Raw genomic sequence first — 15,184 nt, 5'->3', positions numbered from 1 at the left:
AAGGGTACAAGTGAATCTTTCTAAGAGTAGAATATGAATGTTTTAACACAATAACTAAGAAAATGACATGAAGGCTATGTTAACCAGTTTGTTGGAAATGGTTCAAATTGTATGTGAAAACACCACACTGTACCCCAGAATTGCATTAATGTACATAGTCACCATTCAAGAAAAAAAAAGTTACTTTTACCTTCTAAGGGACAGTGAAGCTCTATTTAGCCAGCTGTGATGACTTCAGGTGAGTATTTTTTCCATCTTTGTTGCTGTGCGTGTAGTCAGGATAATGGTAAAGTAAAGAGGACTTTTTTTTTTTTTTAGTTCTAAATGAGTAATTGACCTTGGGTCTTCTGCTAAGTGCAGGCACCTTATCTCAAGGCTATTTGTAACATAGCAACCACAGTTTTTAGCAGCCAAAAAGAGGAACAGTTTTAACAAACTTTGTATTAACTCTTTAATTGTTGGAAAGAGACGGTCCCAAATGTAGGTGGGATATTTACACTACAGTGTTAAAATAAAAATGAGGAAGTACAAAAGGGCCATGTAAGAAAGATAGAAGTCAGTCAGCACAGCACACTGCCAAACAGACCAAGATTCCAGAGCAACACTGTTACAGTAAAGTCCAACTCCCACCTAGAAAGTGATGCTGAAGGCAGTGGGAGACATAGGAGATATAAGAGAAAGAAGGTAAAAAGGCTAGTTTCCACAGGATGAAATTCCTAGAGAGTTTCCTGATATCTAAACCTGCAGAAGAGACGTATGTCTGACATGGCGAACAAAGGGGACAGATGGACAGAAAATCAGTCAGGCACGGAGCCACGTCTGACTCCCACTCAGATGCCTTCCCAGCCACATCCCTGAAGGGATGAAAACTCTATCTTGGCATAGGCGGAGATGTATAAACCCCATTCCAGGGGGGTTTGCGCCTGTGACTCAAAGGAGTAGGGCACTGGCCCCATATACCGGAGGTGGTGGGTTCAAACCCAGTCCCTGCCAAAAACTGCCCCCCCCCCCAAAAAAAGTTCCAGGTCACCCCAAGGGGCCTGCCACTAAGCTGTATGATAAAGTCGTGGAACCGCGGGTGGAAGCCCACTCGGACTTCGTAGCCTCAGAGCTGTGGAAACACATCCAAACTCTTTCACTCTCACTCATACAAAAAACAGAACATACAAAACCACAAAATACACAAAAGACACACAAACCAGAACAGTCGACTGCAAAACCAGAACAACCCAATAAAGGGCTGTAGACAACCCAATCTACAGCTGCATCCAGCCTCTCGGTGTCCCAGAACAGAACAGCCTAATCAGATGACCCCAATCTATGGCTGCGTCCAGCCTCCAAGGGTCCCAGAACAGAACAGCACTACAGACAGACAGACAGATGACCCCAATCTACGGCTGCATCCAGCCTCCGGGGGTCCCAAAACAGACTTACTGGTAAGAATTCCAGACCAGATGACTCTGTTACTAGCCAAATTTAGTCAATCAATTTGGCAGGTTGAGGCAGGGGGACAGAGTTGGTTTTTCACCAGGGGCTGAGAAATTCTCAGCGGCCATCCCCTAGGTGAAAACTGGCTCTTATGCCCTAGCCATAACCAGTGGCCATAGCCTGGGTTAAAACCCAGGAATCTCACGGGGGCCTCCAAGAATGTTATGGGGCGTGATAAGGACCACCAACTCACACTAGAATTTCAGAAGGAGTCTTTTATTGACTATAGGGCTGTCTCAGCAAAGTCTAAAGCAGACTGAGAGGGCATCGAGGGGTCTGAAGTTGGGGTTTTTCTAGTCTAAAATTTTGGCAACGAGCCAAACAGGTGGTCTGAAAGTTAGCAATTAGAAGAAAAAAGAAAATTGGTGAAAGAAGCAGAAAGCAAGCATGGGGTCATGATGACCCCCTTTTACAGATGTGAACTGGCAGTTTAGCAGATTAGCCAATAGGTAACATAAAGGGCAATTAGATAATAATAAGGTAACATATGCAGATCTAGCAACTAATGGATAAGTAAAATAATTTGTCACAGCACTTAGCTCATTAACTCTCATGATAACAGTTCTTGGCCTATCCGTTCTTATCTTGTCCTGTTTCGGCCTGATCCGGACTAATTTAAGAGTAATGGTACTTGTCATCATTTCAATTATCTCTTTTTCCTCTTCCTCCTACCAGGAAGGTGGTGTGAGACTATTGTGAGGCTGCCGGCATCCATCTTATGGGGGTGTTGAGGCTGCTGGCACCCATCTCACTCTTTCTCTCCATTGGGCCTCGTCTTTCTACAACATTAGCACATAAAAAGATTAATATTAGCCATCAGAGAAACTCACATCAAACCATGAGATACAGTCGGGTATGGTGGCTCATGCCTGTAATCTTAGCACTCTGGGAGGCTGAGGTGGGTGGATTCTTTGAGCTCATGAGTTGGAGACCAACCTAAGCAAAAGCAAGACCCCATCTTTACTAAAAAATAGAAAAACTGAGGCAAGAGGATTGTTTGAGCCCAAGTTGGAGGTTGCTGTGAGCTATGATGTCATTGCATTCTACCCAGGGTAACAGCTTGAGACTCTGTCTCAAAAAAGAAACAAAAACCAAAAACGAGGAGATACTTTTTTTTTTTTTTTAAACAGACTCTCACTATGTTGGTCTTGGTACAGTGCCATAGTCACAGCTCACAGCAACCTCAAACTCTTAGGCTTAAGTGAATCTCTTGCCTCAGCCTCCCAAGTAGCTGGGACTACAGGTGTCTGCCACAAATACCTGGTTATTTTTAGAGATGGGGTCTGGCTCTGGCTTAGGCTGGTCTTGAACCGGTGAACTCAGGCAATCCACCTGCCTCAGCCTCCTAGAGTGCTAGGATTACAGGCATGAGCCACCATACCCAGCTTTTTTTCTTTTTCTTTTTTTTGAGACAGAGCCTCACTTTGTTGTCCTGGGCTAGAGTGCTGTGCCGTCATGGCTCACAGCAACCTCAAATTCTTGGGTTCAGGTGTTCCTCCTGCCTCAGCCTCCCTAGTAGCTGGGACTACAGGCACCTGCCACAACACTTGGCTAGTTTTTTGTAGAGAGAGTCTCACTCTTGCTCAGGCTGTTCTAGAACTCCAGAGCTCAGGCAATCTACCTGCCTTGACCTCCCACAGTGCTGGGATTACAGGTGTGGGCCACTGAGCCCAGCTACAGGAATTTTACATAAAGTGGTCAAGGGAACCCCTCCTCCTGAAACATTTGAACAAGCTAGGCGCTGTGGCTCACGCCTGTAATCCTAGCACTCTGGGAGGCTGAGGTGGGTGGATTGCTTTAGCTCACGGGTTGGAGACCGGCTGGAGCGAGAGTGAGAACCGCTGTGGTCTCCTGAACATGAAAAATGAAGCAAGAAGATTACATGAGCTCAAGAGTTTGAGGCTGCTGTGAGCTCTACCAAGGGCGATGGAGTGAGACTCTGTCAAAAAAAAAAAAAAGGAAAGAAACATTTGAGCAGATCCCTGTAGGAAGAAAGTGAACAAGCAGGGGACTATTTCGGAAAAAGTAGTGCAGACCAGGGGACTCAAAGAGTGGGCTTACTCCTACCATGCAGCAGGGTCCAGGAAAGAGAACAAAGTATGAAAAATTACGCAAGCACTAAAGAAACTTTTAGCTGTGTCAGACTTTACCTTCAGTACCTAGGGCACACCACCCAGGATCAGCTCAGGTCTTAAGGTCTGATTAGGGGGCCTCATTGACCACCAGAAGGATGAGATTCGAAGGTTTGTAATTAAACTGAGCACAGATTTCACCTTTTTCCGCCTGCGTCACAGAGACAGCTTTAGACAAGATACCGCCGTAGACCGGTGTAGACTGCTCCTCTGGCCCCAACCACCATAGACTTCCAACTCAGAACAGCGTCCCATTCCCTCGCCGCCTCCCTCAGAACCCGTCCTCCGGACCCCGCCCCCGCTCCGTACGTTGCTCAGTCCTGCGTGTGACCCCGCCCCTAGACCAAGACTCTGACCCTCCCCGGCTCTAGATTTAAGGAGCTGCGCGTCGACGATTGGTCTGAGAGTCGGAGACCTCGTTTCCTCATTGGTCATGGTGTGCGGCAGCGTCTCTGGAGCCGAGGACCCGGAAGTAGTTCCAGAAGTAGCCGGTCGCGTGGTGTTATCTCTTTGGGGATTGCTTGCCAGGGCCGCTGCAATGACCAAAATAAAGGCAGAACCGGATGGGCAGGAGGCTCCGGCGGAGGTGTGTTGCGGGGAGCGCACTTACCAAGAGCTGCTGGTGAATCTTAACCCCATCGCGCAACCCTTGGCTTCTCGCCGCCTCACGCGGAAGCTCTACAAATGCATCAAGAAAGGTGAGGTATTCTTTGGCATGCCTGGGAGGGGTCGGGGCGCCAAGTGGGTGGCGGGGCAAGGCAGCCGATTGACTTTTCTGTCGTGGTAGCCGTGAAGCAGAAGCAGATTCGGCGCGGGGTGAAGGAGGTTCAGAAGTTTGTCAACAAAGGCGAGAAAGGGTAAGAACCCTGCTATCTCGGGAGTTTGCATTTCACAGTAAGGAAGGAAATATCTACTGTTTTATTTAGTAGGTGCTTGGTAAAAGGTTGACTCTGACTCAGCCCCATAATGTAGAAAATAATCAACCAATTGGTAAAGTCCGTTCAATACAGATGCCAGTACATAACTTCTGTGAGCTCAGTTTCAGAGGGAAGTGAGCGGTATAAGCCAAGAAACTTTTTTTTTTTTTTTTTGAGACAGAGCCTCAAGCTGTGCCCCTGGGTAGAGTGCCATGGCGTCACAGCTCACAGCAACCTCCAACTCCTGGGCTCAAGCGAGTCTCCTGCCTCCACCTCCCAAGTAGCTGGGATTATAGGCGCCCGCCACAATGCCTGGCTATTTTTTGGTTGCAGCCATCACTGTTGTTTGGCGGGCCCAGGCTGGATTCGAACCCGCCAGCTCAGGTGTATGTGGCTGGCACCTTAGCCGTTTGAGCCACATGCGCAGAGCCAAAATATATTATTCAGTCACTTTTTTTTTTTTTTTTTTAGTTTTTGGCCAGGGCTGGGTTTGAACCCGCCACCTCTGGCATATGGGGCTGGCACCCTACTCTTTTGAGCCACAGGCGCTGCCCCTATAAGCCAAGAAACTTAAGGTGGACTCCAGCTTCATTTATTCAGCTACCATTTCTTCAGAACCTGCACAGAGGTAATGACTTCATAACCCCCCTTCTTTACTTAATGGCATTTATCAGAATCTAAAGCTTATTTACGTTTTTATTACCTGTGTCATCTATGCAGCCTGGAAACTAAGTTCCTTGAGAACTTGGCTTTTCTTAGCTTCATTCCCAGAAGTGTCTGGTAGATACATACATATTTTGGGGGGATTTGATGCTCAGTGGACTCTGGCCTAGTTAGGGGGTGCATCAGGGAAAGCTTTTTTGAGCAGTCTCTTTGGAGAGGAGATTTGAAGATAGGGATTAGTAGGGAGTTGGAGGTTTCCTGCCAGAAGAGTTGGGTGGACCCTAGGGTAGGAGAGAGGGTAGTGCTGGGCAGGGGAAGCTACTGTCTCATGAGGCCTTGTAAACCACACTTTTTGTACTCAGAGCTTTGGGAGGCCATGGAGAGTTAAATCCAGGAAGTGACATAATTATATTTAAAACTTTAGATTTTTTTTTTGTCAATTCAGTAAAGGATTAGACAGGCAAGAGTGATTTGGTAAGAGATAGGATGCCTCTGTAGTACAGAAGAGGTGATGGTGGAGATAGGATTAAAGTGGGTAGATTTGAAAGGATCGGATTGGAGAATGAGTAGGTATACATGACTTCTATCTTGTAGCCTAGCCAAATGGGCAGAGGGCCCATTCTGAGGTTGTGAACAGTGGAGGACAACTAAGTTTATGTGGAAAGATCCCAAGTTTGGTTTTAGATAATTGTTTGAGGTGCTGTGGAGACAAACAGATAGGTGGCTGTATGGATTTCGAGCTTGGAAGAGAGGGCCAGGCTGGAGAGATTTGGGAGCTGTCAGCATGTAAGTGACACTTGAGGTGGAGTATGTCAGCTAAGAAGGTGCTGAGGGGGAGGGCAGTCAGGGTCAGCTATAAGACCATGAATAGTCAAAAGCTATTCAGAGGAAAAGGAACCTGTGTAGGGGAACCCAGAAGCTAGAAGAGCACTAGGAGAGAGTGGTACCTTGACATTTTAAATGATAGGAGTTTTTCAGGTCTTCAGGTTCATGAGGCCTGCTCCACATCTCTGACACCTTGCCATCCAGGAGCCCTAGCTAAGGATCCTCTGGCAAGCTTTCCTGGTTCCTGTCACTCTTAGGACAGAGCCCCCACTTCTTAGGAACTCAAAAGTCCTTGGATGTGCCCTCTGCCAGTCTTCCCAGCTTTTTTGTCTGCCCCTCCCCATCTGAACCATCCCAGACTCCCAACAGCCAGTGCCTCTGTATCTGGTGCCATTCTTCTCATATCCTTAGCTTTTCTTACCCCCAGCCCCTCCACAGGCTACCTGACAGACATTCACAAGCCATTCAAGTTTCATATCTTAGCTGAAGCCTTTTTTGATTCTCTGAGGAGAGCTAAGCTCTTAGTCCTTGGCACCCCTTCCCATCCGTCATCTGTTCCAGCATTATGCCATTTCTTGCACATGGTGGCATTTACATGTTGTCAAGAAATAGTGATCACATCTGCAAAAGAATGTACTTCATTAAACACAATTTTGCACCCCTTTGCAGGTTGGCAGACCCACATTAATAAGCGAGTTCCTTTGAGATGGGGGCATCTTATTCAAGGCCCAGCCCAGAGGTGGTACTTAGAACTAAAAAGAGTGAAGGAACAAACTAGGAATGACTGTAGTGCATGTCATTTCAGGATCGTGGTTTTGGCAGGAGACACATTGCCCATTGAAGTATACTGCCATCTCCCAGTCATGTGTGAAGACCGAAATCTGCCCTATATCTACATCCCCTCCAAGACGGTAAGGAGCACATGGCACTGGGGAGGGGTCTGGGATATGGTTTGTGGCAGCAGGCCAGTGGGAAATAATATAAGTATTGAAGTTAAAATAGGCCTGGAGGAGCTTTAGCTCCACTACTTCCTAGTTGTGGGACTGTGTGGAAGTCATGTCTCTACAATTTAGTTTCCTTTTTGTAAAATGGGAATCCCCTTCTCTGTGGACTATGAGAATGAAAATAGAAGCCATATGTGAACATGCTTTGTAAACTAAAGTGCTTTATTTGCATTAGTGCCATTAGGTGGGTTCATGCTCACAGGGTCCTGTAGCTGTCCTTTTCCTTTACATAACAAGGGCTAGGTCCGAGTCACAGGGAGTAAAGAGATGGCAGGGACCTGGAGAGCATAAATCCTATGTCAGCCCCTCCTGGGCTAGAGCCCTTTTATAGTTTGCATATGGAAACGTAGGTCCCATGTTGATGGAGGATGGCTTGAACGTTTGCTTGAGTTTGAATGATAGCAACCAATTCAAAATGTTTTTCAATAAAATGTGGACCCAAGAGAACATGCCTAGTGGCCAGATTAGGCTGGTAGGTCATCAGTTTGTGACTCCTTGGCATGCATGTTATACAGCTTTTTTCCCCAAACAGTCCTTCTTCCCCCTTCTTTGTAGGACCTGGGTGCAGCTGCGGGCTCCAAGCGCCCCACCTGTGTGATAATGGTCAAGCCTCACGAGGAATACCAGGAGGCCTATGATGAGTGCCTTGAGGAGGTACAGGCCTTGCCCTCACCCTTGTGAGGGACTTAGGTAGCACCCTGGGCACCTGTTCCGGAAGCTGCTGGGTTGGTGGCAGGCTGACTGGCTGCCCTTCTGTTGCCCACACTGGCAGCATCTCCCTGGCTCCCCAAGGCACGTCGTCTTCCCAGGCAGCTCCAGCAGGTCTTTGATGAAGGTAACACCAGCATCTTCTCCATCAGTGCTGTTTCTTATTGAGCTTAAGTGAAGACAGTTCCAAGAATGTGGAGTGAGGAAGTAAATACTAAGTCTAAATGTGGTGAGTCTGTGGGTTTTCTTTTAAGCAGCAGCAGCTGCTGATGGGGCCAAGGAGTTGGCGTGCAGGAAGAATGGAAGCTGGCTTTCTCACTGGGAGAACCTGAAGGACTATAGTGTGCATTGCTAATGCTGTGCCATCCAGGGCCATGCTTGGGCTCCAGCTGAGAACTAATTCTTCTGCTCACCTCAGGGCTTTCATTTCTACTCCTGCTTTGGGATTAGGAGGGGGATGTGAGATAAAGTTAGAAGGGCCCAAACCCACTTCATGGAAGCCTATCCCCCAGGTCTCTCTTTTTCTTCCCCCAGAAGACTTAAATACCACTATGGAGTTTATGGAATCTGTTGACCCTCCCACATAGTAAAATTTAAATAGGAACAAGAAGCTAAATATGAGCCCCTAGGCCATCTCTCTTGCCTAACACAATGGCCCTTCAAACTTTTTTTTTTTTTTTTTGAGACAGTCTCATGCTCTCGCCCTGGGTAGAGTGCCGATGCGACATTGCTCACAACAATCTCCAACTCTTGTGTTCAAGTGATCCTCTTGCTTCCGTCTTTTTTTCCCCCCTATTTTTGTAGAGATAGGGTCTCCCTCTGGCTCAGGCTGGTCTCGAACTTGTGAGCTCTGACAATACACCGCTTCGGCCTCCCAGAGTGCTAGGATTACAGGTGTGAGCCACCAGGCCTGGCCCCCCCCCCTTTTTTTTTTTTGAGACTTTGTTGCCCTTGGTAGAGTGCCCTGGTTTCATAGCTCACAGCAACCTCTAGGTCTTTTTTTTTTTTTTTAAGAGAGTCTCACTTTTTTGCCCTCAGTAGAATGCTGTGACATCACAGCTCACAGCAATCTCTAGCCCTTGGGCTTACGTGATTCTCTTGCCTCAGCCTCCCAAGAAGCTGGGACTACAGGTGCCTACCACAACGCCCGGCTATTTTGTTGTTGTTGTTGCAGTTTGGCCAGAGCCGGAGGGTGTGCTACCCTCAGTATATGGGGCTGGCCCCCTACTCACTGCACAGGTGCCGCCCAGCAACCTCAAACTCTGGGCATCAAGTCATTCTCTGGTCTTAGACTCCCAAGTAGCTGGGACTACAGGCGCCCGCCACAATGCCTGTTTTTGTTTTTTTTTTTCTGTTTTTGGCTAGGGCTGGATTTGAACTCACTACCTCCTCTAGTATATGGGGCTGGCGCCCTACTCGCTGAGTCACAGACGCCACCCAAACACCTGGCTGTTTTTAGAGATGAGGTGTCACTCTGGCTCAGGCTGGTCTCAAACCTGTGAGCTCAAGCAGTCCACCCACTTCGGCCTCTCAGAGTACTAGGATTACAGGTATGAGCTACCCAGCCCTTCAAATATTTCAGACTTGAGGTCCTTTCCTGCTATCAAACGTCCCAGACAAGACTTAAGACATATAACATTTAAGCTTCAAGCACCCTGAAATAAACTGGAAAGGCCGGGGCTTGAGGGTTAGATCTGGGGTAAATTCCAAGCTGTAAGCCCTGTTTTGCAGGGCATTTCATCTTCCTAAATCCCCTTATACTGATCTCTGTAATGTATCTGTAAAAGCACTTTGCCTGGGGTCTGACATTTTCCAAGTTTTTCCCCCAGTCAGAGTTGCAAGTTAGGTTCTTTCTGCCTGGGTATTGTTGGCCAGTCACATTCTTGCCTGCAGCCTCTGCCTGGCCATACCCAGTACCTGTGGGCAGTAAATATGTAGTAATGATTTGTCACAGGGAAGATAATGGCTGGCTAGGAGAAAGACAGTGAACATATTTGTTGCTCAAAATTATGAAACAATGGCATTTGGTTCTAACTTGAACTATTTACAATGGGACATGGATACATATAGTTGGGGCTGTATAAAGGAAGGAAGGGGGCCACAGCTGACACTCTTGGGCCAAAGGGCAAAAGTGGACAAGCATTGGCATGGCAGTAAGAGGTATGGCTGAGGGAAGAGGCAGAAAGGCCAAGTACTTTGGTACTCTGCATTTGCTACTAACTCAAGGGAAAATATAAACAGGAAGAGACTAAGCAGAACACAGAGCCAGCATCTTCCCTTCCTTATAGCCAAGGAGCTGGCTGCCAGATGTGGCCTGGGTCATCTCCTTCCTCAGGCTCTGCCATGGTAGCACTCATCAGCCAGGTACTCTGAAATGAACCAAGTCCACTGGAGCCACCCACCTTACCAAGACAGACCAAGGCTGGTGGGAGGGGGAACCCCTTCTCACAAAGTTCCAGGCAGAAATTAGAATATGATGCGTTTCCCATCTGCTGGGTTCTGCTCCATGGGACAGTAGGGGCACTTCAGCCTGTAAAGGGAGGAGAACCAAGAACATCTTAATGGCTGGCAGCAAGAGAGCCCAACCAAGATGGAGCAGAACATAGGGAACTTACTTTCCTCCATTAATGAGCTTGTTTAGTGCATCTCTGGAGATAACATGGCCACAGATGAGCTTGATAGGAGGGTTGGAATCTGACGTCTGCTGGCGGAGGATGGGGCAAGCAAACACCGAGTGGTACCAGCACTTCATGCCCAGTTCAATCTCAATCTAGGAGGCCAACAAAGGGGTCAGTTTCCACTTCCTGTCATGGCTGTCCTTCTCAGTGCCTTCTGCCTGCACCTCCCTCTGTCATGTCTTACCGGTAACTCATCCTTATGACTCCAGACCCCAGTGCACTGCCTCTGCTCGATCACAGCTTTGATGTTCATCAGCACGGGCAGCGCCACACAGCCAGAGGCAAAACTGCCAAACAAAGTACAAGGGCTGGAGTGGCTCATTACAGCATGGGATTGAGATGGGATTCTAAAGTGGCATAAGGTCAAATCAGCCCTTGAAAATTCCTCAGATTGTTCATAATGTACCACATACATATGACCAACTATAGACAGCCATTCTCATGTACCCCCCAATTTGAGAACTTAATGGGAAAGACAAAAGCACATTCCAGGGGCAGATGTCTGCTCATCCAAACTACTGAAAAGTCCTTGGTGTGACTGGAAGGCAGCAGTCAGCTCTAAAGGGCTCCAACCCACCTATAGGATCTACCCTGCTCTGTTATACGTCTACAAAAGTGGCTATCAAGTAGAACATTTAAAAATGGGAGGAGGGTTGTGCATGGTGGTTTACATCTGTAATCCCAGCACTTTGGGAGGCTCTGTTGGGAACAGAGTGATACTCATCTTAAAAAAAAAAGTAGGGGGAAGGTCAGTTCTCTTAATGATTGCTTGAGGGTAGGGAGCCTACTGGCTGGAGCCTCCAATATTCAATATTCTACAATGTACAGGGCAGTCCTGCACAACACCATCATCTGTCTAATGTTTTGTAATTTGGTAACAATAATACATACTGGGGTGGAACGTGAGACCCCATAACCAGTCTATGTAAAATATACTGTGACAAATAGGCACTGTGGTAGAGTCTGTGGCTCTGAGATCGGGTCCAAGTGTGCCCTTTATTCCTTGAGGTCCTAGGCAAGTAAGTTCACATCCTGAACCTCCATTTTTTCTTCTGTAAAATGAGGATACCAGTACCTCTGACTCCTCGGTGTGTTGTGAAGTTGTGAGAGAACATTCCTGTGAGGAAGATGGCCAAACGATAATGCTAAATACTTGGTACTCAGCAACATGTCTCCCCTGAAGGGAAGTAGTGTTTGAGAGACAAACCTGGGAGGAAGGTGTGCTACAGAGGGGCACAGATTAGGTGGGAAGGTCTTGCAGGGATCTGGAGTGACATACAGGAGAGGCAGGGACCTCATCTAACAGGCCTTTCAACAAAATGGCAACCATGGCCCTGCCATTGTGTAGTGACCTCAGGCCACAACTCTTCCTAATCTGTTTCTTCAACCTCAGAAACCGGTACTTCTTACTCTCCAGAAAAATGACCAGCAAAGCCAGGTTAGGTCTGTGAAAGCACTGAGCACTGTTCCTGGCATGTGGTAGAGCCCTGGGAGAATATTTCCCTCTCTACCCTCCCACCTCTGCTGCTCTCACTGTACTAGGTTGTACCTGACGCTGAGGGGAGACTCCACGGAAAGCCCCAGCAGGGAACATGCATCTCTGGTAAAGGTCTCACAGATCTCTTCCCAGTGGCTGCTGTCCAAGAGGTGGCAGTAGGGTGACTTCTCTAAGCCCAGCCGCAGGTATACCAGACTGCCCATCATCACCTGGATCTCTATAAGGCAACCAGGGTGGCAGCTCAGGGGGTGCAGGGGCTCTGGGTCCATCCCTGAAAGGGCAGCGGAACTGCAAAGCATGGAATTATGAACCAGGCTGAGCCCCAGGGCCCTGGCCCAGATTGTGCAGGGAGTGAAATGCCCTCAGACAAAACTGATTCTCTAAAATCCAGTGGGGAGGTGAAGTCTCCAGACTGGCTAATGCCATGACAAGTATAGGCATTATCAACCCAGAATGGTATAGGAAGGTGATTTTTTTTTTTCTGTTTTCTTTGAATCCTTCCCACTGCATCAAGGAACAATTAAGACTCAAGTTGGCACTAATCTCTCTCTGTTCTCTCATAGTAGCTAATGTCCCCTTCAGAGCAGATCCCAGGTTCAAAGCATTTAGGAAGCAGCAGTATCTAGTTAAACCTTAAAAAACACTGCTTGGGCAGTGCCCGTAGCTCAGTGGGTAGGGCGCTGACACACATACACCCAAGTTGGCAGGTTCCAACCCGGCCCAGGCTAGCTAAACGACAACTGCAACAAAAAAATAGCCAGGCATTGTGGCAGGCACCTGTAGTCCCAGCTACCTGGGAGGCTAAGGCAAGAGAATCACTGAATCACTTAAGCCAATTAGTTTGAGGTTGCTGTGAGCTGTGATACCATAGCACTCTACCAAGAGTGACATAGTGAGACTTTTTTTTTTTTTTTTTGAGACAGAGCCTCAAGTTGTTGCCCCGGGTAGAGTACCGTGGCATCACAGCTCACAGCGAATTCCAACTCCAACGCTGCTATTTTTTTTTTTTTTTTTTTTTTTGGTTGCAGCCATTGTTGATTGGCAGGCCTGGGCTGAATTGGAACCTACCAGCTCAGGTGTATGTGGCTGGCGCCTTAGCTGCTTGAGCCAGAGGTGTCAAGCCATAGTGAGACTTTGTCTCACAAAAAAACACAAAAAACTGTATGGTTTTCATATTTATTTATTTATTTAAGACAGTTTCACTAAGTCACCCTGGAATTAAGTGCAATTTGGTCATAGCTCACAGCAGCCTCAAACTCTTAGGCCCAAGAGATCCTCTTGCCTGTCTCAGCCTCCTGAGTAGCTGGGCCTACAGGTGTTTCTCACAATGCCCAGCTAGTTTTCCTATATTTACTTATTTTGAGACAGCCTCAGGCTGTCGCCCTGGGTAGAATAACGTGGCATCACAGCTCGTAGCAACCTCAAACTCCTGGGCTCAAGCGATTCTCTTACCTCAGTCTCCCAAGTAGCTGGGACTATAGGTGCCCACCACAATGCCCGACCATTTTTTGGTTGTAGCTGTTATTGTTGTCTAGCAGGCCTGGGCTGGATTCAAACCTGCCAGCTCTGGTGTATGTGGCTGACGCCTTAGCTGCTTGAGCTACAGGCATCAAGCCAGTTTTTGTATTTTTAGTAGAGACAGGGTCTTGCTCTTGCTCAGGCTGGTCTTGAACTCCTGAGCTCATGCAGTCCACCAGCCTTAGCCTCCCAGAGTGCTAGGATTACAGGCATGAGCCACAATGTCCAGTCTTTCATATTTATTTTTAAATAAAGTTAATAACAATAAATGACATAGTATCTCAAAGATGAGACTCAAATTATAGGTCTGAAAATCCTAGTGTGAAGAAAGAGGGCTAAGAAGGATGCTCTAGAGGAGGTGCCAAGATGAAGGAGGCATGTGGCAGGCAGCACAATCTGAGTAGGCATGGCATGTTTGAGTGTGGTGTGGCACACAGCAGGCACTGGGGACCCATGTTGGCCTGAGGTGGAGATAAAAAGGTATGGCAGAGGTGAAAGAATTAGAGCCTTGAGTTTGGAGGTACTTGGGACACAATGTGGAATCACAGAGGTGTTTAGGTTGGGGAGATGCATTAGAATAACAGTCCCAAGTGGGCACAGTAACTGGCAACCTGAGAACAACCTGCCACATCCAGACATCTGATGGGCCAACCTAGCACCAACCCTGGCACCCTAGGCACTCACCCCGCTGGTGCAGCCGAGCAAAGGGCTGAAAGTGCCGGGCATAGCTGAGAGCCTCCAGCTGTTTCTCCGGTCCACCTGCTAGGAGGCGGATGAAGTGCAATCGATGCAGCTTGAACTCCAGGGAGCTGTTGAGTTCCAATAGGTGCTGCCGGTGGGAGACAGCCCATCTGGGAAGAAAAGGGCCAGTTTAGTGTGGAGCTAGTGGGGGCTGAGGAGGGCCCCAAGGCCTGTATCAGGTGCTTGGGTCAGGGCTAAAGGTACATCAGGTATATCTGGGGGAAACTGAAGACCACAGACAAGCCCTGTGCGCTGGGAGGTGAGAGCAGAGCACCGCCGGCCCACCTAAGGGCCTGCTTACTCCAACGCAGGCCCCAGGTCTTGTTCATGCAGAGCTTCTAGGATTCGATTCAACTCCAGGAAAGGCTGCTTGAAATCCAGGTCCACATCCAGTGTTGATTCCTATAAGGAAAGAGAGATCTCACCACTAGAGATAGTGTTTCTAAAATTCTGTTATGCATGTGAAAACTCACCACAGGCTGGAGAGTGCCAGGCTTTGTGTGAGGAGCTGTGGTCTCCTGCCAGCCACTTGGCCCCTTAGTCCCATCTCAGTTCTTTGGAGTACAGACTGTAAACCACCCCACCACAGAGCACTGGAGACAGTCCTCCGGCTCCTGCTCAGTGGCACAGTGAGAGAATTGTTCCTTTTTGATCATCCTAATTACATTAGGGAAAGTCTCCTTTACTTTTACTGCCACTGTGTATTTAATACCTAGCAAGTACTACTTTAGCTCAAATCCCAGCTGGCAACCACCTCTAACTAGAAATGAGTAACTTCACTTTTCATCATGTATGTTCTTGGAGCTACTTTTTACTTAAGTGGGGGCATTGATTTCCTTTCTAAAATAAATTTATTTAAAGAATGGCAGGGACGGCTCGGCGCCTATAGCTCAACCGGCTAAGGCGCCAGCCACGTACACCTAAGGTGGCGGGTTTGAATCCCCAGCCCGGACCTGCCAAACAACAATGACGGCTGCAACCAAAAAATAGCCGGGCGTTGTGGCGGGCGCCT

General features: G+C 47.9%; 2 protein-coding genes across 2 annotated transcripts in view; one reads left to right on the top strand and one right to left on the bottom strand.

Annotated features, from left to right (window-relative positions):
* The first annotated feature begins 4,039 nt into the window (after window positions 1-4,039).
* Window positions 4,040-7,962, top strand: NHP2 (NHP2 ribonucleoprotein). The gene is made up of 4 exons (XM_003802827.1): window positions 4,040-4,318; window positions 4,408-4,477; window positions 6,831-6,936; window positions 7,585-7,962. The coding sequence occupies exons 1-4, from the start codon at window positions 4,054-4,056 to the stop codon at window positions 7,708-7,710; spliced, it is 567 nt and encodes a 188-aa protein (XP_003802875.1). The 5' UTR covers window positions 4,040-4,053; the 3' UTR covers window positions 7,711-7,962.
* Window positions 7,963-9,929: 1,967 nt separating this feature from the next.
* The window catches only part of RMND5B (required for meiotic nuclear division 5 homolog B), a 10,747-nt gene continuing 5,492 nt past the window's right edge, over window positions 9,930-15,184 (bottom strand). Inside the window, exons 4-9 of the mRNA XM_003802826.3 lie at window positions 14,474-14,574; window positions 14,116-14,282; window positions 11,965-12,130; window positions 10,600-10,702; window positions 10,353-10,507; window positions 9,930-10,267 (exon numbers count right to left, since the gene is read on the bottom strand). Of these exons, the coding sequence (XP_003802874.1) occupies window positions 10,204-10,267; window positions 10,353-10,507; window positions 10,600-10,702; window positions 11,965-12,130; window positions 14,116-14,282; window positions 14,474-14,574 (756 nt within the window). The 3' untranslated portion in view covers window positions 9,930-10,203. The remainder of the gene's footprint in view (window positions 10,268-10,352; window positions 10,508-10,599; window positions 10,703-11,964; window positions 12,131-14,115; window positions 14,283-14,473; window positions 14,575-15,184) is intronic.

This window comes from Otolemur garnettii, unplaced genomic scaffold (assembly GCF_000181295.1).
Source record: "Otolemur garnettii isolate 467f Iridium unplaced genomic scaffold, OtoGar3 scaffold00261, whole genome shotgun sequence".
Lineage (NCBI taxonomy): Eukaryota > Metazoa > Chordata > Mammalia > Primates > Galagidae > Otolemur > Otolemur garnettii.
This window is presented reverse-complemented; position numbering and strand designations above follow the sequence as displayed.